This window comes from Mchenga conophoros, linkage group LG7, assembly GCF_057382185.1.
Source record: "Mchenga conophoros isolate Kocher_MC1m ecotype Shallow Benthic linkage group LG7, M_conophoros_male_GT1.1, whole genome shotgun sequence".
NCBI lineage: Eukaryota > Metazoa > Chordata > Actinopteri > Cichliformes > Cichlidae > Mchenga > Mchenga conophoros.
The window spans coordinates 1,622,025-1,644,394 of NC_140532.1; the positions used below are offsets into that span (position 1 = coordinate 1,622,025).

Consider the following 22,370-nt stretch of genomic DNA (forward strand, 5'->3'; position numbering starts at 1 on the left):
AGAAACATGAAGAACTTTGCCCACTCGTGTCTTGCTTTGCTGTGTAATTAAATTGTCCTTAACGTTCCAGCGAATAGGTTTATGCTACAAACCTATCAACGAGGCTGTCAAAATAAAACAGGAAACAGTGAGAAGTGATGACAGGACGTGGAACACAAGGAGAGGAACACGGGAACAGAAAAGGGAAACAAGACAAGGACACTGAACATAGAGAGAGGGACACAGAGGACCGAGACACAAGGAGGACCTGGATGTAAAAGAAACTAACATGGAATAAACTCAGGATTACAAAATCCTGAGTTTATGAACCATGATTTAAAGAAAAATGACGTAGAAACACAAAAACTCAAAATGCTGGGTCAAAAGGACCGAGAACCATGACACTTCCATGCTGACTGTTATCAGACTAACTATCGTTGATGTGAACTACAAAGTTGTAAAGTTTAAGTTGATGGTTTCTCAGTGGATGTGGTAACCATTGGTTTGGTTTTTTTAAAGAGCATTCATTATTTAACTGGTTGTTTGTAGCCCTGATGTTGCTGGACACGTCCTTTATGTGGAAGAAAGTGATTCAGACAGAAGCAAGACAAAAATGAGTTTTGGAGACTCTGCTTCATGGATAATAGCAGTAGTCATTAAACGTTTCACAGCCATGCCCCCCCAAAGCTCCACAAATGTTTTGGGGCAAAAAATAAACAAAATCAAATAAAAATGACACTCAGCAAGAGCGTACGGGGATCTTTCATTTATTTTTTCCTACACAAATCGTACAGATAGGGCTGCTCGATTATGGCAAAAATGATAATCACGATTATTTTCACTGAAATTGAGATCTCGATTATTCGACGATATTTATTTAACCCTTTAAGACCTACTATAGAACCAAGTCCGCCAGAGCTTATATTTTTTTTTTTACATGTTGTAGTGCCATTTGTGGGAGCATTTCAAGTTGCTATACATCAATACAACTGTTATAGCCCATATTTTACTAATATGTATGCATTAAGTCCATAGTAACTGCATTAATTGCAAAAAAGTGCAATAAACTACAAAAAAAATTGAAAATAGTTTTTTGGTTCTTTTACATATATTTCTACTTGGAGAAATTTAAGAGGCTTATCCCTCAAAACTTTAAATACAAAAAAATTGCAAAAAATAGTTTACAACAACAGGAAATTTATTTTGAGTGTCTTCATAGTTTTATTTTGGAGATACAGCAATTTTTATATACTGCAGGAAAAACAAAAAACAATCCTATGATGCAAATTTGCAAAGAAAACAGCAGGTGCATCAAAATAAACTATTTCCAGCAGTGCAATTTGAGTTCCAAGCATCCCAGAAACTATTCAGAAAAGTCAAACATGACTTATAAAAACACCAGTAGAGGCTTTTAAGGCCTACAAGTAAAAAACTACAATTTCCGCGAAAATGACGTCACTTCCGGTTTCGGCCAGGAAATGGCGGACATGCGACAGTTCGCGCTGACGTCTGTTTCACTGTGGAGAATGTTCTGAACAGCTGATCGGATCGGCAAAGCGTGTTTCTGGAATATTATGTTTTTGTTCCTGCAAGCGCTTTTTATGCAATTTTTGCAAAGCTTTATGTGGAAGGAAACCGTGACCGAGGACAAGCTGATGGCATCAGATGTAAGTACAACTCCTCCGGTTTCATATGCAAAACAAATTATTGCGCTAGCTTACACGGTTCAGGTTCTACAGGGATTTAAAAATAGTTACGCAAAACGGAGCGTGCTGCTCTGACCGGCTTTAAAGGGTTAACAATAACAATGTATTGAACAATGACTTTAAAAAATAATATAAAATAGTGTGCAACACCACTGAAGTTTTTTTTTACCTCTTTTCAACCAACGGCAGTCACTCTCCTCTCCAAATAACTTCTGCTTAGCTTTCCGAGCTTCCCTCGGGTCCTCTTAATCAGCGGTCTCCAACCTTTTTTGCGCCACGGACGGTTTATGCCCGACAATATTTTCACGGACCGGCCTTTAAGGTGTCGCGGATAAATGAGGGAGGGGCTAATAATCGGCTCAGTCATTTTTAATGATCGTTGAAAGCCCAGATCGTAATCGAGATTAAAATTCGATTAATTGAGCAGCCCTACGTACAGATATACATATCCTGCATAAATTATTCTCATTCAACTTAGTTTTTCTCATTATTCCCCTTGTCATCAACGCTCATGTCCCACAGTGGCTCCATGTCCCACAGCTTGAGAACTGCTGTGCTGATGCACATCTCAGTGAAACCTGCCCAGCAGAACATGTTTCTAATCTTAAAAAGTCTTTTCTTAAACGTGAAAGAAGATTTTATAAAATAGGACATGTTCTACAAAGTCTCACTGTTTTTTCAGTAATCATAGGACATCAACCAACCAACAATGAATGAATAAAGGACAATAATTTTAATGAAAATAAAATTAGACTAAATTGACTAAAGACTAAGACTAAATTGTTTCTTTCTCCTTCTATGAAGCACATTGGCTCACTGTGGCATTCTGAGTTGAACCTTCATGTCATAAGGTTTGGGAGTCATGGTGATGCCGTAGACTGGAGTGAAGGCTGGTTCTCCTGCGTCCTCGGGCCAGATGAATTTAAACTTGTGCAGAAGAGTCACCATGATGAGGAAGAGCTCCATGCGAGCCAGACCCTCTCCGAGACACATCCGAGGACCTGAGGCATTACAAGACACTTCAAAGTTATCAAAAACAAACAGATTTACCCAACATCCCTGGTACTGTGGGAACAGGGGCATGTCCATATGTGGATTCACAGTTTTCTTAGGTTTTTGGTCTACTAACTACGGCATATTTTACATGCTATAAAAGACAAAAAGGAAAAAAAGCCTTCATGTTTGACACAGTGACATCTGCTCTGATGCTTCTACCTATTAACTTTATTATGATACCAAGATATTTTACACCGAGTTTGTAATCATAGAAAAATAATCAATTAATTTTGGGCTTGCATATTTCAAGCAGGGTTTACAGGTTAATCGGCCCTGTCTGTGTCAGCCAGCGTGTTTGTGCTCATGTACCTGCAGAGAAAGGCATGAAGGCCTCTGGTTTAACAAACTCTCCTTTGTCATCGAGGAAGTTTTCAGGGTTGAATTCATGAGGGAATTTCCACTGTCCCTCCTCGCTGAGCACTGAGGTCAGATTCTCAATGATCACTGTATCCTGAGAAGAAAACAAATGCAAAGACAAGTCCATTAAGGACACTCTTGACTTTATTGTATCTAATGTTAAAAATGATTTAATCAGTCGTCCCTTACCTTGGGAATTGAATAACCCATCAGCTCTGTGTCTTTAGTGGTGCAGTGGAAGACACTGAGAGGAACAGTGTTGGCAACTCTCTGTATTTCATGAATCACAGCCTGGATGAAGAGATTATCTGTGCTTTATCTTTGTCTGAGCAGAGACCTTTTCTATTCAGAGGGAGGGCTCTCTTCACTGTTACTTAATATGGAACTGATCTGAACACAGTAAGAAATCCTGATAAAAAGCCATATCAGTCTAATTTTCCTCATTAAAACAAATAGTTACCTGTTGTTATTAATTAACCTGCAATCACGTGAAAACTACTTTGTCTGCACACACCAGTGTTCTGCAAGAACAACACCCAGTGGAGTTTGTCCAAGTACTCCATGTGTTTTTTATCACACAGCAGCATTACTAGATTTTATGCGTTACGTTAAAACATGTTGTTTGCATAAATAATGTTCCTTCTACTCCTTACAAATAACTATTCAAAGCATGGAAAAGGTTATGATGATACTCCTTTACCATGAAATGCTTCTTTTCTGGTCAGTAGATCAAGTCTACATCAAGTCAGACCAATTCCTTCAGTAAAAGCAGAGCTGCCATGGTTGGATGGATTTCCTGAATAATGCTGTTTATGTGCATCTTCTAATTCATTTTGTAGTTTTAAGATTTTGGATCTGTTGCCAAGACAACCAGACCATGAAAGGTTTTGAAGAAGCAAAAGATTCAGGATGACACCAATTTGACAACAATTTAATTCAGCTGAAATGCTGGAATTTGTGCTTACTGTCTCCATCTCATCCTATCTCTGGCATCCTCTTTTTGTCACGCCAACACTCTGCATGTCCTTCTTCAATATATCCATGAACCTTCTCTATGGTCTTCCTCTTTTCCTACCTGCCAGCTCAGTCTTTACTATACTTTGTCCAAATTATTCACAGAGGAGGGATGTACATGTGTACAGCAAACCATCTCAGCATTGCATCTCCAAAATGATCAACGTGAGCTGTCCTTCTGATATACTGACTTGTAATGTTTACCATCATAGTCACTCCAGAGCATACGTCTGCTCTGCAGGCTCTTTCCACATGTTCCCTACTCTCACTATAGATCACAATGTTATCTACAAACATTATAGTTCACAGAGACTCCTGCCTGATCTCATCTGTCATTGTAAACAAAAGGTCCAATACTGAAGTGATTCCAGCCCCAACTTGAACCAATTTTCAAATCCTGCTACATTACTGATCACTGTCTTGCTGTCCTCGTACATGTCCTACACTTTTCTAATATATTTTGTATCCACTCCTGACTTCCTCATCCAGTACCATAGTTTCTCTCTTGGCATCCTATCATATGATTTCCCTCAATCTATGAAGACCCAGTGCAACTCGTCTAAATAGAGGACAACTGTAAGTAGCAAGATCTCTAACATATACTGTTATGCCTTTTGGTCAAAGGTCAGTAGTTAGTGCATAGTCTGATTAAGTTACATAAGCAAAGTGATAAATAAGTTCAAAGTTAAGAAATATTCTAAGTAATTCATGCTAAAAACAGTTAAAATGTCTGGGTTCGAAATTTGCTCAGAGTGAGACATCGTTATCACAAGCGATCTTTGTATTGTATGTGCGGAAATGGGAGTGAGGGAGCGCTCTGATCATTTGCCTATCTTTGATGTATTTTTTCCGTTAATGCCGTGAAAAGTGCTTCGGCAGTATTAAAAGAGTGAACGAGTTCATGTACACGCTAAGAGTGCCCTACACGCTTGTACCTTGGGAAACGTTTGTCTTTGTGAGTATTTATATGTTCAGAAATAACTTTTATATGTGTTTAACTGGAGTGAACTGCGATGCTAATGTAACGCACGTGTTAAGCTAGGCTAATCAGTAAATTTGTCATTAAGATGTATATTAGCTAGCAATTTATTTTCATTTTCTGTATGTTTCAGTTACAAATAAGAAATAGCAAGGAGAAGCCTTGAGAGAGGATAAGGTTTTAAAGGATCTTCATTAAAAGCAAGAAAAGCAAGCCTTGTGTGGAAGATCTCCTCTATTTTGTTCGCTAGCTGTCTAGCTTCACATGGTCACGTGTCATGAGGGCAGCATATATACAGTACCTGAATGTAAGGCATCTTGTGTCTGTCCTCAAAAGTGGCTTGATCTTTCCCTTCCAATACTTGATCTATCTCTTGCTGACATTTTTCTGTGTAAGAGAGATAACATCACACATTAACATCCACATTTCACAATACTGCTTCCATCCATCCATCCATACATCCATCTTCTTCCACTTATCCGGGGCCGGGTCGCGGGGGCAGCAGCCCAAGCAGAGAAGCCCAACTTATTGCCGGCTATGAGGACCAGGCTCTTACAACGGTTGTATAAGGATCGAATGGCCCGTAGCAATGGGTCAGACACCCCACAGGACACCTGAGGGACACGGTCGAATGCCTTCTCCAAGTCCACAAAACACATATAGACCAGTTGGGCAAACTCCCGTGTGCCCTCAAGTATCCTCGACAGCTTACACAACATGATAACACTGTATTTTGTAAGTAATAATTTGGGGTTCAAAAGAAAGATGAAAATGCATAATGATTAAGCAGGTCTCCTTTTGGCCCCGCCTACATTTTTTATAAGCTGTGTTTCAATTTAGACTGTTATGTGAAGGCTACAGACAAGTCATAGAATTCAATGACAAATAACCATAATATGCATTATTTACATGTGCAGGTTTACCTTGGATGTGCGGGTAGTTCATAAGGTAAAGAAAACCAGTCAGTAGGGTGTTGGAGGTGGTGTCAGTCCCAGCAATATAAAGATCTATAGAGTACATAATGAGCTGGTCCTCTGAAAATGAAGACCTGTCATTGCCTCGCTACAAAAAAGGGGAACAATTATTGTAAGACAAATGTCTTAATCTGTTCCTGGAAATTAATTAAAAACTGTAAAATAAAAACAAAAACGTTTCTGTGAAGTATTTAGGCATTTCCTTTTAGAAAGTAGGATTAAATTAATTTGATTTTAAATATGCCTAATACATATGTAAAACAGAATATGAAAAACAGATCTGTTTCTTTTCACACTCACACCTTCTCCAGTTCCTCCAGATAGCAGTCAATAAAATCTCGTGGCTCTCCAGGAACTCTGGTCTTCTTGTGCTCATTGATTAAATCAATTGTAATATTCCTACAAGTCTAAAGAGCAAACGACATTATTCACAGTTTGAAAGAATTTTACTTCTTCCTTCTGGTAAAGTGAAAATTAAAATTACCTCCACATTCTGAAAGGCCTTTTGGAAGGGCAGTGGCAGGTTACGAATTATAGGGAAAGAGTCATAGAGCTGAAAGGAAAGACAAGCTGGGTAATTTGCTTAAATATCATCAGAGGCGACCAATCCTGGTTTTCCTTTTTTGCTGGTTCTACTTATCAAATGACCACGCTAGCATGCTAAAGCTAGATGTGACAAAAACATCTGCATGTTAGTTTTGTTACAGGTGGAATTGTTGCAGTAAAATCTCCGCCTTAACGAAATTCCTGAGGAAACTTTGTTACCTCAGAAACATGCTTTTACTCACCATAGCCCACGGTCCATTGACCATCTTGGTATTCTCAGTGAAGCACTGAACAATCTGTTTGATTAATGCGTTGTCATACTCGTAGCGTCTAGCAAACAGAACCTGGCAGATGATGTTGGAGGCCGCATTGTGAAACATAACTCGAGGACTCATGGTTTTACCTGGTAATGTAACAGCACAGCATTGTAAAACAACACAAAAGAACATTATGGAAACAACGGCTCACCACAAAATTCAGTTATGTGGACCAACGCTTACCAACGCTCTCCTTCAGCGTGCTAACAAGATGTTTTATCTCTTCATGAATCCGGTCCTCCATCGAGTTCTTCCCCAGACCAAAGTTCCTCAAAGTCATCAGAGCAAAGCGACGATGTTCCCTCCAACTAGAGCCGTAATCTATCATAACGACCCCTACGACAAAATTAGAAACACAAAGAAGGGAAAGACGTAAAGATCATCAATGCTGACAATTTGTCATCATTGCTCTACTTTCTGGCTTATTTCATCTTTTATTTTTATTTTATTCAGTACAGCTCGATACACCAGCATCTCACTGGAGTTTCACTGCAGTCAGAAAAGACTTAGCATCTCTAGCATGCATGCTAAAATTCAATTATTGATTTAAGCGTGAACAGTAGTGCAATTCCAGGATAACTACGAGGATCTTAAAATAAGCAACAGGTCAACTGATAGAAGCTGCTCTGGGAATGTTAGACTCTGGTTAAACATGCAAACACGTGCAATAAAAACATTTCATTGCCTGAACATGTGAAGCAAGTCATTTTTTAACCAGCTTGTTTCAAAGAACATGAACCAAAGTGGTTTGAAAACTTAGATCATCTTAGAGTCTTCCTATAATTTAGATTCATATTTGCTGTTTAAAAAAAATGTGTTTGTAGTTTTTTGTATGATGGATGGAAGTTATTAGTAATAATGTAGCATGATGTATTTTTTTATTTTACATTAATTTATTTGCAATGTTTTGTGTCTGTTTTGCCACCATGATTATTTCCAAAGTAATGAGTCTTTTCTCTTATGAACGCACCAAATAACAGCACACTACAACCTCCAACATTAGAATCCAGAAAGAAATAGAAAGACTTTGTTTGGCTTTTTTTGTAACAGATGTTATGTTTTTTGATAGATAACATCTGTTCTACCTTTCCTTTTGGTGACATCATTAATAAAGAAGTCTTGGGGTCGTCCAGCAAAATCAGCAGCCTTAGTCACCATCGCCTCCTTTACGGCCTTCAGCCCATTGATGACTACAGCTGGTTTCTGGCCAATGTAAATACTGTAGACATCTCCATAAGACTTCCTCAGCTGGGAGGGAACAAAATGACATGGCAGTTTTTGAAATTTATGAACCAGATACTCAGGTGGACATTTCCCTCCAACACGGTTAAACATTTCTGTCCAGTAATTTCAGTTATTCTGTGGAGAGAAAAAAGCATCAAATGAACTAATCCTGAACATTTCATGGAGGGATACAGAGGAAGCCCACATATTTACAGTGGGACATGCTTACATTTGTGGATCTGTGCCACAAGTAACATGACAGTGACTGAAATCATTTACACATATTCAGATCAACATTTCTTTCTAAAGGACTTAAACATATTTACCAAATTAGTTAAGCTAAGTGTTTCGGGGGAAGTACCATATAAAGTTTATGTATGCAAAAGTTAACAGTCATGACATAAAAGGAACTGTACTGGTAACCAGTAAGTTGTTTATTGCATAAAGGTGCATGTTTAGCATGAACTTTCACAATTATTTAGGGTTTTACTCATATTCTAAAAGATGTTAATGAGTGTGTGACCGATTAGAGACGCAGGTGTTATTATAGTCTCCATTTCCTAATTAGTTTTTATTTATTTATTTTTACTTTTTCCAGTGTAGTTTAGTTTCATGGTGGCATTTTCACTTTCAGTGTAAGATTTTTGGATTTCAAATGATTTCATTTACCAGTCACAGATGTTAATTTATATTAATTAATAAATCCACTAGTGGGATAAGAATATGACATTTAAACACATTTCATTGCAAGGTTTTTCTTACCCTCTCAAAGTCCTTCAAGGGGTTCTCTAAACTCAGCTGCAAAATGGTTCCCAGTATGGGAAAGACTGGGGGTCCTGGTGGGAAGTTCTTTGGCCTCTTGGATTTGACCTGAAGGATGATAAAGAAAACGCAGATCCATAGCAGCACAACTGAAAGAAACATGATCATATGAGTTGGACTGCACTGAGAGCAGTAGCTGGCTGACCTGATTATATACGCGTAACTCAGCCAGCTGTTAACCCTTTGCTCTATGTGAAAGGTTAGTCACAACTTTGAAAGAACAGCACACATTGCTCAACCACTTTTAGCGTGCATATAGGCTACTGTACATCAGTACCTGTCTTCTCTAACAATATGCAACAAGAAGCTGAGGTTATGAAAGAACAAAGATAAGGGGATCTCTCTTTATGATCCTTCACTCCACAGTTAACGAAACATGTCTCAGTCTTAAGGTGGTCATTTATGTGTGAAGCATCTTAAATATACCACAGCCCTTAGTTCACTGTAGAGGCTAGCTGGTTGACATGCTACAATCTAATAGCTCAACTGTTCTGCCTCTGTCTTTTGTCCTATGAACATTGATTCTTTATATTAAACGCGAGTGAAGACGTCACATAAATATGATAGAGCCAAAGGAAGTTTTTGGTTTCTATTCATTCGTTGGTTTCTCCACCTCTCCAATAATTTGCCATATTCCTTTTTCAAGGATTGGCGAACATTGGGAGCCTAAGAGCACTGCACTGTGTGCTGTGATTACGTGTGATGGGTAGACATGATGGAGTATTGCAGGAGTAAACAAAGTGAATTAGCAATGTGGTAAATGCCACGAGTGAATGATGAACTAAACATAGGATTAGTCAAGTTTTTAATAATGGGTGCTTTTCATTTGCTGTAATTCTGCATTGTTTTTCGACACCCTAACATGAAAAAAAAACCAAACAAATTCAAGACAAATTCATATGTAATTTCACAGGCTTATAGACCATTTCCAGCTACTTCTAAGTAGCTACTTCAAAGAAGGACTCATGCAGGCTGGAGAAACTGATCAGGAGGGCTGGCTCTGTGGTCGGCATGAAGCTGGACACTCTGGTGACAGTGGCAGAGAAAAGGACATCAAAGAAACTGATGGACATTATGGACAATGCCAGGCATCCTCTGCACACGGCCATTAACAACCAGAAGAGTCTGTTCAGTGACAGGTTGCTTCTCCCAAAGACAAGAACTAACAGACTTAAAAACTCCTTTGTCCCACACGCCATCAGACTGTTTAACTCCTCTCTGGAGGGGAGAGGGAGGGGAAACAGGAGGACAAAGGAGGGGGGAACAACTAAGCTGTAGTGCCTCTTCACCTCACTGTGCAATACCTTTTGTAAATAGTCAACAGTGCAATAGACTCCATACTTGAAATGTGCAATTCACTTGTATTTTTATTTTTTATTCCTATTTATTCTATTTATCCCCTTCGTATATTTTATTTATATTGTCTCTGTATTCATATATATATGTGTGTGTGTGTGTGTGTGTGTGTGTGTGTGTGTATATATATGTATGTATATATATATATATATATATATATATATATATATATATATATATATATATATATATATATAATATTCTGTAACTCTGTAACTTCTGTCGGTGCTGTGCTTTTTTGGAAATCGAATTTCCCAGAGGAACCCACCCGAGGGATTAATAAAGTTCTATCTAAGTATACCTTATTAGGTTCTAACATGGGAATTGTTGCATATTACTAAAAGATTGTGAAAGCACAGCTCTAGCAGGGACTCTTTTTGTTCACAGTAAAAAGCAAAATCTTGGATCAAAATCATTTGTTTTAGTCCAGCGTACAAAAACATCTGGTGTGCACAAAGTAATATCTAGTGCACAGATAACGCAAATAAAACACGGCAGTGTAGTGTAATATTTTACTATAAATGTGCCAACAAGTTGAATTTTTCTTGATTATAAATGAGTACGGGGGGAGTTGTATTACCTTGTATGTGTGGATAGTTCATCAGGTAAAGAAAACCAGTAAGAAGCGTGTTAGAGGTGGTGCCAGTCCCAGCGAAGTGAAGATTCAGCGAGTACATAATGAGCTCTTCTTCTGAAAATGAAGACTCTTCATCAACTCTCTAAAAATGCAGAGAGTGATAATTGTACGAAACATTCAAGCAAGACAAAAATGTATCTTATCATACATATAAGAGTATGAGTGTTATACTTGTGTAACAAGATACTGAGTAAATACTGAGAATTTCCATTTATTTATTGCTTTCCTTTTCACGCTCACACACCTTCTCCAGTTCATCCAGGTAGCAGTCAATAAAGTCTCGTGGCTCTCCGGGAACTCGGGTCTCTCTGTGCTCGCTCACCATGCGACGTGAAAGATTCTTATAAATCTAAAACATGCAATTCTTCATTACTTTTCGTTTTTCACTGACAGTGTGCATGCATATGTTTCTATCTTTATTGTACAAACGTGTGTTAAGAATGATCTTCAACATTACCTCCATTTTCTTAAAGGCCTTTTGGAAGGGCAGTGGCAGGTTACGTATTATAGGAAAAGAGTCATACAGCTGCAGAAAAACAACCAAACAACATAATTGGTGGAAGAAGACGTATTGCTGAAGATAACTTTTAAGATTTTTATTTGACTGGCAAAACTATGTTGGATGGACAGTCAACAAGTCGATACAAAGTCCATTCTGACTTCTAAACAATAAGAGCATAGCAGTGATTTCACAGTGGATTTTGATCTTGAAGACGTTTCACCTTCAGCTCTAGACTGAGCTGAAGACTGTAGCCATGTTGGCATGCTCCAGGCAGTCTCACAGACCTGTTAGGAAACTGTAAACACTTTGCCTCGATAGCATTGCTGTCAGTTTTACTCACCGTGGCCCACGGTCCATTGACTATCTTTGAAACCTTGGTAAAGACTTCAACAAACAGTTTGATTAACTCATCATCGTACTTGTAGCGTCTAGCAAACAGAACCTGGCAGATGATGTTGGAGGCTGCATTATGAAACATAACCTTAGGGCTCATTGTTTTACCTGTAGGAGACATAATGAAACAAGACAGCACTGTACGAGAGTACAAATCAATATTCTGAAACCAACAGCACTGTGCAAAACTGTTGTGTGAACCCATCGATGAACATACCAATGTTCTTTTCCAGGGTACTGATGATGTGTTTGATCTCGTCATGAATTCTCTCCCCCATTGAATTCTTTCCCAGACCAAAGTTCCTCAAAGTCATCAAAGCAAAGCGACGCTGTTCCCTCCACTTAGAGCCATAATCTGCCATAATGACTCCTACAACAGGTTGAGCAACATAAAGAAGAAAGAACTCAAAAATGTTCCCTGTTCCAAAGCTCTCCAACCTCTTGGCCTAAAACGTAAGTGAACAATTGATCCTCACAGTGTAGTTTAAAGTCAGTAAAACATCAGCAACATCAACTTTCCCAGGTAGGAAACATAAACCACTGTGAGTCTGTTTCGCTTGTTTTGATGCACGCGAAAGTCACAACAGGGGCACTGGAGAAGCAGCAACAAAATACCCACCAAAACGTACATTTGACTCTGAGTCGCACTTAGAATTTCTGATAAAGAAGATTTTACTATTATTCCATTATACCTCATATAACATATGATGTAAATTCTACCTTTCCCATCACTGAGCTCATTAATGAACAAGCCTTGAGGTCGTCCAGCAAAATCAGCAGCCTTGGTCACCATAGCCTCCTTCATGGCCTTTACACCATTGATGACTACAGCTGGTTTACAACCGATGAAAATACTGTAGACATCTCCATAAGACTTCCTCAGCTGGGAGGAAACAAAATGACATGTTTGAAATCCATGCGTCACACCCTCAGATGAATATTACATTTTGAAGGGGCTTTAAACATATTTACCGACCAGAGGAATTAACATTTTATATGGTCTAAAGCAGCTATGAAAAAAATTGAATTAAATGTAATTTATGTCCTTAATATTTTTCTACTATGACCTGAAAATAGGACCCTGTGTACGCATCCTGCTAGACACATCTTGTGGCATATTAGTAAAGCTATATTGACAAATTATACTCAATAAAATAATTGATTTTTTGAAGCATATACTGCTCTTTTATTATTTTATATAAAGAAACATAAAGATGGGGCGACCGTGGCTCAGGGGGTTGGGAAGCGTCTCTGTAACCTGAAGGTCGCCGGTTCGATCCGCGGGCTCTCTGTCCTGGTCGTTGTGTCCTTGGGCAAGACACTTTACCCTACTGGTGTTGGCCAGAGGGGCTGATGGTGCGATATGGCAGCCTCGCTTCTGTCAGTCTGCCCCAGGGCAGCTGTGGCTACAACCGTAGCTTGCCTGCACCAGTGTGTGAATGCGAGAGTGAATGAATAGTGGCATTGTAAAGCGATTTGGGTGCCTTGAAAAGCGCTATATAAATCCAATCCATTATTATTATTATTATAATTATAACCCCCTTCACACATACAGAAAAACTCTGTTGGCAAATACTGACTTATCAAGAAGGTAAGGTCCAATCTGTATTGGCTGGGTAAATGCCAACTGTGCAGAGAGTCAGTTTTATACCAACAACATATTAGGCAATCACAGTAAAAAGGTAAGATCAGTACTGTTAACCCTTTAAGACCTACCATAGAACCAAGTCCGCCAGAGCTTATATTATATTTTTACATGCTGTGGAGCCATTTTTGGGAGCATTTCAAGTTGCTATACATCAATATTCCAGAAACACGCTTTGCCATCCAATCAGCTGTTCATAACACTTCCTACATTGGAATAGACGTCAGCGTGAACTTTTGCATGTCCGCCATTACCTCTTCGAAACCGAAAGTGACGTCATTTTCGCGGAAATATAGTTTGCTTTTTTTTTTTTTTACCATCAGGGCCTCATGAGCCTATACTGGTGTTTTTAAAAGTTATGTTTGACTTTATGACTTTCTGTGTCGTTTCTGGGATGCTGAGGACTCATATTGCACTGCTGGAAATAGTTTATTTTGATACACATGCTGCTTTTTTGCAAATTTGTTGTATAATATTTATTTTCGTTTTTCCTGCAGTGTATAAAAATTGGTGTATTTCAAAAATAAAACTATGAAGACAATCAAAATAAATTTCCTGTGGTGGGAAACTATCTTGTGCAACTTGTTTGGGATAAGCCTCTTAAATTTCTCTAACTAGAAATATATGTTAAAAAGCAAAAACGATTTTCAATTTCTTTTGTAGTTTATTGCACTTTTTTGCAATTTATGTAATTACTATGCACTTAATGCAGACATAAAAGCAGAGAGGAGGAGTCCGTCACAATTTCTAAGGCACAGACGCAAGATGGATTTCCTTCTGCAGCCCAGCAGCGCTCCTGTGTACTTGGACGGCGAAGAAATCTGCTCTCCCGAAGAAGGCTTTGAATATGACATATTCAAATACAGCATATTTACTATGGAAGGCCTCGATCCGGACCTTATGACCCTACCGGAAATACTCCGGAAGTGTCTAGTCATTTTCAGACCTGATGCGTCATGTTCCCTAAGCATGAGGGGAGGGGTATGGTTGCTGGGGGGAGATCAGAGAGGGTTCCTGAAGCACAGCGGTGATGCAGCAGATGATTCTATGATGTATAGAGAGACAGAGCGGCAGTTAGTTTTCCGCAAACTCATAGTTTGAATTCTGTTTCGATATTATGACAATTTTCTCTGTATTTCTTTTTTTTTACAATAGCGGATGTAATTTTACTTTCTTAAGCTGCACCGGCATTTGTAATGGGAAAAAAGAGTGACTTCCTGTAGAGAACCGTTTCTTTCAATAGTATTTTATTTTCCTATAATACAGACGCAGTAAAAAAAACCTTTAAGATACACCATAGCTTGTGATGAAAAGAAGAACTTTCTATCCGCTTGTAACCTACAGGCTGCCTACCCCGTATGTGTATGAATAAATATCCCTTAGTGAATACTACTTTTCCCTTTGAGAGTCCTTTTTACAAGAGACTGAAAAACAAACCATAATAGCCGTGACAGGAGCTCTTGTTTCACACACACACACACACACACACACACACCGCGGGTCAAGGAGGAATGAGACAGCAGATATCAGTTTTTTCTCAATGCTTATAACCTATAACGCGTCCTCCAAAAAATTATTATTATTATTAAAACATCTATATGAGGTAGCTTTTGCGCAGCCTGCTCCTTGGTAGAGTTTTTTTTTTTTTTTCAATACTTTTACAATGGGTTTTCTCAATAGACAGAAAATGAAAATGAGGAGTCAACAGCCGATATTATCATTGCTTGTAACCCGGTAAATAATTTCGTACATCTCCCCATAAAATAAGCCTTAGTGGAAAAAAGCTCATATTCGAATAAGTTTATTCCCCTCTGTGGGAAAGAGGTTTTTTCTCAGAGTCAACCATGAGGCGAGTTTTGTCAACAGGAGGCGAGCAAGAACAACTGTTGCCCATAAGGTAAAACAAATACCTCTAAGTCGTATTTTACCGTTGCAGAATGTGGAAAACAGACAGCGTTCACAAGAAGGCATTCAAAAAAAGGAAATTGGATACCCCGACTCTCCCGACTGCACACACACACACACACACACACACACACACACACACACACAGACCCGAAGGATGAGAAAAAAAAAAACCCTCTCTAACTGACAATATTGTCAGGAGAAAGATGCGAAAAAACAGATGCCTCGCTAGACGAGGATAAAATGAGAGAAGAAACGGGAGGGGAGTCAAAAGAGCCGATATCTGCTCAGCCCCTACTGTGACAGTTCTACCAATTGCGAGGAAGAATCCGTGAATATTATGTCAGCATTCCGTTCAAACAACGCCGCCGATCAGAGCGCCAGGGCCATCTCGCCAGAACTGTTCGTACCTCACCCCGGTAAGCCTTTTTTTCTTTACGACTTTAAATTATATATCAACAGAGATGTCAATAATTTGATTACTTTCTTTTAGATTTCTACATCAATGATTTCACGCAAGTGGACTACGGTGCGATTAAATAAGTATATATCATTTTTTAAATAAGTTTAGATAGACTTTTTTCAATGAAACTCTGTTACTTACTTACAGACGCTATTGATAGTGCGGTGAATACCAGCATAAATCCGGCCGTTTTCCGAGGCGATTTAGATGCCATCCTCCCCGCAGAACCTCCGCTGCCGATCGGCGAAAGACCGCGGCGAGAAAACGACGATATTTTCGTCTCCGCAAACCAGGAGAACTGCGGAGAAAAAAGTTTTAAATCCGAAGGTAAACAATATGTTGCATTATCCGCCATTTTGTTGAATAACAGGATGTGACGGAGTAATCCGAGTGTGCTATACCGCCCCCCCCCCCCCCCGACCCGGAGCGGATTTTTAAAAGTTTGTTTTATTTCTCGACAGCGGTAATCGAGAATATACAGACCCCGCCGCCGCAGCGAAAAGAAGAAGACGATGTTATTTTCGTCTCCGCATACCAGGAGAACAGCAGGAAAATAGCTTTTAAATCCGAAGGTAAACAATATGTTGCATTATCCGTCATTTTGTTGAATAACAGGATGTGACGGAGTAATCCGAGTGTGCTATACCGCCCCTCCCGACTTGGAGCGGATTTTTAAAAGTTTGTTTTATTTCTCGACAGCCGAGATTGTGGATATACCTATTCAAACCCCCGCTACAGACAATCGGACGGAGGAGCGAGGTAAATAAAAGTTTTTTTCATTCTCAAAAATAGGAAGGAGGAGATTGTTTTCTTAAAACTTTTCTCTCTTCTGTTTTTATTTCTCAACAGAGACCGATACAGAAAATCAGGCGGAGGAGGAACCGTCCAGAGCTCCTCCTCCTCCTCCTCCTCCTCTCAGGAGACTGAGAGGTAATTGACGAGGGATGAATCGATCCTAATAAACTTCTCCGCTCTATAAAAAATGTAAGTTTTAAAAATTACATTCTGTCCGTCTTTTCTTACAGGTCGACGGCTACTTCATAAGAAGAGAATCCTCGGAGACCTCGCTTTCATTCACGCATAACAGTCCGCGCATATGCATCAATATATCGACACAAGGACCTGTAAAGGGATGCAAAGTAAAAGCATACACATGTAAAAGTCTGTGAATTAAGAAATAAAGAAAATCATGTCAGAAGAACGCAGCATTCCTGACGCTTTGTTGGAAGCCGTGGCAGAAATGAACAGAGACGTTGATCATATAGCCCCACCGATAGAAAACAATATAGCCCCACCACCGATCGACCCCCTACAGCCTTTAGAAAACGCTTTGCAAGCCCTCCTTCAAAACATTGAAAACGAACGGCGTGCCGGTCTACTGAACTTTGATCCTCTGCAACCGTTAGAAAATGCTCTTCAGCTCTACGACCGGCAGAGGGAGGCGCAGCAGCAGCAGCAGCAGGAGGAGCAGGTGCAGCAACAAGTGCAGGAGCAGGAGCCCGCGGAGGAGGAGCGGCCTGCGGAGCATCAACAAGGAGGATCTCGGGTACAGAACGATGCGGTGACTCGCCGCGAACAATTTAATAATTTTGAAATAAGGCGAGTATTTAACATTCCCTCTCCGGATGAAGCGACCGACCTCGCTCAATTTTACCTCGACGTCAGGGATAATTTTGTAGATCTAGCGGATAGGGTGAGACCGGAAGTTAGTCGTAACGACCGGGTTCAACTGGAGATCATCAGCGAGCACGCGCGAAATCACTCTGTTTTTAACGTCAACGAAAGCGTTGAAAACATTGTACCGGTTTTTGAGGACCTGTTGGCCAGGCTGATACAATCAAACGGCGCGATCGTGGCGGGCTCTCCCCTAGAAATTGTTGTGCAAGTAATTAGAAATCCTAGAGGCGGCAATGACCCGCGTAAAAAGATTCGCAAAACGTTAGATGATGAAATTCTAGTCAAAAAGCGACGCTGTCTGTATGTGGTAAGAAACAAAAACGATAATCTGTGTTTCGCCATTAACCTGATTCACCTCACTCAACCTCATTTCACAGATAAACAGGCCCTGGAACGCGGCAGAGAGCTGCAACGTTTAGCGGGGCTGAGCGATCGCACCCAGGTAACCCTCACCGACATAGGTAAATTCGAGCAAATACTAAATCGTAAAATCGTCGTGTTTTACCGCCCGCCCGAGGACAGAACTCTTTCGCTAATCGAAACAGACTACCCAAACACGTCTCACCCGCTGTACTTATTCTTATTCCGACATCACTATTACGGGATAAAAAATCTAAAAACATTTTTAGGAATCCAGTACATTTGCGAGGAGTGTCATATATTATAAAAGAGAGGAACACTTTTGTCAAAACCGCTGCAACCTCTGTTTTGACCCCGCGTGCCCCACTCACTTTCTGGACTCTGTAATCTGTACGGATTGTAACAGATCATGTCGCACACGCATGTGTTATTTGAAACACAAACAACCCAGAATTCACTCCAGTTCCGGCCTCAGCGTTTGTCAACAATTGTATAAATGTCCAGACTGCAAACTCCTCTCCCGTCGCGAAAAGCACAGGTGCACAGCCGCCAGATGTAAAATCTGCCACGTGGAGCTTCCTCCCGACAAAAATCAGCACCTGTGTTACATTCAACCTCTGAAACACGAAAGCTTCGACACCGCTTCCATAATCTTTTATGACTTTGAAACCTTCCCAGACAGGGAGGGGGCGCACGTCCCTTACCTAGTGTGCACAAAATCTCTAGAAGGAGAAGAGTGGCATGCTTACGGTGTAGACTGCGTTGAAAAGTTTCTCCAAAGATACAGAAGGAAAAGATATAGAGAGACCACGTTCGTTGCGCACAACGCGAAAGGGTTTGACAGCTATTTAATTCTAAGTCACCTGGTGGGAGAGGGGATGACTCCCTCTCTCATCATGCAAGGCAGTAAAATTATATGTTTCACAGAATCCGATTTCCTTCTCAAATTCATAGACTCGCTTTCTTTTCTCACCATGCGTCTCAGCGCTATGCCCAAAGCTTTAGGCTTCGAGGACAAATCCAAGGGATTTTTTCCTCACAAATTCAGCTCGCGGGACCGTTTAAAATACGTGGGTCCGTACCCGCCTCCTTCAGATTACGGGGTAGAACGCATGTCCCTCTCCGAACGGGAGGAGTTTTTGCGTTGGCACGGCGAGGCCTCCCGTGGGGTGTTTAACTTTGAAAAAGAGTCCCTGTATTACTGCCGAAACGACGTTAATATCCTGAGGGAGGCGTGCGTAAAGTTCAGAGACGGGTTTATAGGCGAAACTAAAGTCGACCCTTTCAGCTGCGTCACTATAGCTTCAGCCTGCATGAAAGTGTTTCTCACCAATTTCCTACCCGAAAACACTCTGGCCATCCCCTCGCCCGACAACTATGGCCGCAGGTTCAAAGCCTATTCGCACGCGTCCATTCAGTGGCTGGAGTGGGTAGCTCGCTCTCAGAAAATTCCCATTCAACACGCTCTCACAACCGGAGGGGAGAAAAAAATAGGCCCGTACTTTGTCGACGGATACGCGCTGATTAACGGGGAAAAGTGGGTGTGGGAATTTCTGGGATGCTTTTATCATGGCTGTCCAAAATGCTACAGGCCCGAGGAAATCTGCCCTTTGACCCGCGCTCCTTACGGGGACCTGCACGCCTCCGCCGAGGCGAGGCTCCGGGAGCTGAGAAACGTTTACAGAGTCCGCACGGTCACGCTGTGGGAGCACGAATGGAACGAGATGAAAAAATCGAACGAGGAGGTTAAAAATTTTATGCGGAGCTACGAAGCCCCGGAACCTCTGTCTCCTCACTCGGGACTTTACGGAGGCCGCACTTCGGCCTTGAGGCTGCGTTACAGCGCCTCGCCAGGAGAAAATGTGTATTACGTAGACGTCACATCCCTGTACCCTTACGTCAACGCCAAGCGCGCTTACCCTCTGCATCACCCCCAAATTCATCAGAGAGAATTTTGCAGACCCTCGCAGTTATTTCGGGCTGATCAGAGCCACCGTTTACCCGCCGCGCGGGCTCTATTTCCCCGTTCTACCGTACAAAACCCCCGGAGGTAAATTAATATTCTCCCTCTGTCGCACCTGCGCCGAGACTAATCATCAAAGCGGCCCGTGCCTTCACGACGACGAGACCAGAGCTCTCACAGGGGTCTGGGTCACCGTCGAGTTTAACAAAGCCTTAGAATTGGGTTACAGAGTGGCAAAAATCACAGAGGTCTGGCACTTTGATAGCCGCAGCAGCGACATTTTTGCCGGTTATATTAACACTTTTCTCAAAGGCAAACAGGAAGTCTCCGGCTATCCTCCGGAAGCTCGCGACGAGGATGAGAGGAGCAAATACGTGGAAGAGTACCACAGGCATCAGGGCATACGTTTAGACCCGTCAAAAATAGAGGTGAATCCGGCCAAAAGGCAGGTATCGAAATTGTGTCTCAACAGTTTCTGGGGAAAGTTTGCTCAGAGAACCAACCTGACTCAGACCACTCTGGTCAGAAAGCCCAGTCAGTTTTTTAACTACGTCTTTCCCTCTCCGGGAAAAAAGAGACGTGTTTAAAGTCGTACTAACTACGCCAGTACGACTTTAAACACGTCTCTTTTTTAAAGACCAAAAAACAGGAAGTGGCGTTAATTCAGTGGAGCTATAACGAGCGGTGCGTGATACCTCCCGGCGCGACCAATAACGTTTTCATCGCCGCTTTCACCACAGCCTACGCCCGTCTAAAACTCTACAAGTATTTAGAAAAATTGCAGCGCAGCGTTCTGTACACCGACACCGACTCTCTGATCTACGTAGTGAAAGAGGGGGAGGAACCTTTAGAGCTGGGTAACTATCTAGGGGATCTCACGGACGAATTAGACGGGGACACCATCCAGGAATTTTGACAGTATGAGCGGGTTGGTGGAAAGTTACCTTTCTGGTATGAAGGAGGCGGAGCTCGAGACCCCTCAGCACGGGATTCAGAGGGATAAGAGAGGCTTTGTGCTCAAAAACAGATCATTTCAGAAAAAGTTTCGCGTGGTTTACGACAAGAGACGTCTCTTTCCAGACGGCACAACTCTGCCTTTCGGGTACTAGGGTGTTTTTTTTTTTTTGTTTTTTGTTTTGTTTTGTTTTTGTTTTTTGTTTTTTTCTAAAAAATGGAGGAAACTGATTTTGATCACAGACTGAAGTGCCTTTTTCCTGTCTCGTTGTGGGGCCTAGCGGGTGTGGGAAAACTCATTTTGTAAAGTGTGTTTTGGAAAACTGCGAACGCGTCATGGATACTGTGCCCGCGAATATTGTGTGGATTTATACTTCTTTTCAACCCATGTACGAGGGACTTTCAAAGACCAATAAAAACATTAAATTTGTCGAGGGGCTGCCTGATTCTTTCAAAGATTTCCGAGACGTTCTGGTGGTGCGGGATGACGTCATCTTTCAGGCCTCGGATCACCAGGAAGTGGTTAAAATTTTCACTCAATACCGCCACCATAAAAACGTCTCGGTCATGATGCTGACCCAGAACGTTTTCCATCAGGGTAAATACAGCCGCACCATCAGCTTAAACTCCAATTATATGGTGTTGTTTAAAAACCCCAGAGACAAGCTGCAGATTGAGATTTTGGCCCGTCAGATTTTCCCTTCGCAAAAAACATTTTTCTCAGACAGTTTCAAAGACGCCACCGAGGAGCCCCACGGGTATTTAATCCTTGATCTCACTCCCTCGTGCCCAGAACGCTACAGAGTGCGCGCCGGTCTGCTTCCGGGGCAGTACCCCGTCATTTACCTGCCCAAACCCAAGTAGCCATGTCTCAGCGTATAAAAAGAAACGCAGTCTTACTGCAAGCTCTGTACCACGCGTCGCCGCAGAAACGCAAAGACATTCTCGCTCACAGCTCCCCGGATTTCCTCCAGGCGCTGTGCGAGATAGCTTTAAATCTTTTAAAGGGGAACATACCTCTTTCCGCTTCTCAATACCAAAAACTGAAACGCCAGCAAAAGATCATCAGGCTGCTGGCCGACAAGAAAACGAGCTTAAACCGTAAACGTCAAGTTTTAAAGAAACAAACGGGTGGGTTTCTTTTCCCTCTGCTGTCTGCAGCCGTACCCATTCTGGGGAACCTGCTGGGAGGAATATTTCAGAAACGTTGAGATGTTTAAAAAAATGATTCTCGTTCCCTCTCACGAGTTGAAAAAACTGACCCGACCCACCGAGCCAACCGTCAGAGAAACTGCCAAAGATGATTTGGACGAAAAGATGAAAGCCATACTGGAGGATCCGCGGCTAAATTCGTACGAAAAAGTCAAAAGATACGAGTCTCTGCTGCGGAGATATCTCACACTCTCTAAACAGGGTCGGGACGAGGAGAGTCAGGTGACAGAGTCAGGTGACTTTCCACCTCCCGCCCGAGGAGGCGCAGCAGCAGCAGCAGCAACAAGTGCAGGAGCAGGTGCAGCAGCCCAGGGAGGAGGAGGAGGATG

The 22,370-nt window shown here is 41.4% G+C and overlaps 2 protein-coding genes across 3 annotated transcripts; both read right to left on the reverse strand.

Annotated features, from left to right (window-relative positions):
• Positions 1-730: 730 nt before the first annotated feature.
• LOC146569278 (cytochrome P450 2J5-like) lies at positions 731-9,087 on the reverse strand. 2 transcript variants are annotated; one of them, XM_085281442.1, is made up of 11 exons: positions 8,915-9,087; positions 8,014-8,176; positions 7,112-7,264; positions 6,854-7,014; positions 6,550-6,618; positions 6,368-6,472; positions 6,015-6,153; positions 5,393-5,478; positions 3,288-3,389; positions 3,051-3,192; positions 731-2,686 (listed from the first exon to the last, which is right to left on the reverse strand). In XM_085281442.1, the coding sequence occupies exons 1-11, from the start codon at positions 9,080-9,082 to the stop codon at positions 2,499-2,501; spliced, it is 1,476 nt and encodes a 491-aa protein (XP_085137568.1). In that variant the 5' UTR covers positions 9,083-9,087; the 3' UTR covers positions 731-2,498. The 2 variants fall into 2 exon arrangements, with proteins under 2 accessions (XP_085137568.1, XP_085137569.1); XM_085281443.1 differs by lacking the exon at positions 8,014-8,176 and having other exon boundaries at positions 8,915-9,041.
• A 1,758-nt stretch (positions 9,088-10,845) lies between these two features.
• LOC146569279 (cytochrome P450 2B4-like) lies at positions 10,846-14,465 on the reverse strand. The gene is made up of 7 exons (XM_085281355.1): positions 14,454-14,465; positions 12,583-12,745; positions 12,080-12,232; positions 11,810-11,970; positions 11,425-11,493; positions 11,212-11,316; positions 10,846-11,049 (listed from the first exon to the last, which is right to left on the reverse strand). Exons 1-7 carry the CDS (start codon positions 14,463-14,465, stop codon positions 10,846-10,848), a joined length of 867 nt encoding a protein of 288 aa, XP_085137481.1.
• Positions 14,466-22,370: the final 7,905 nt, after the last annotated feature.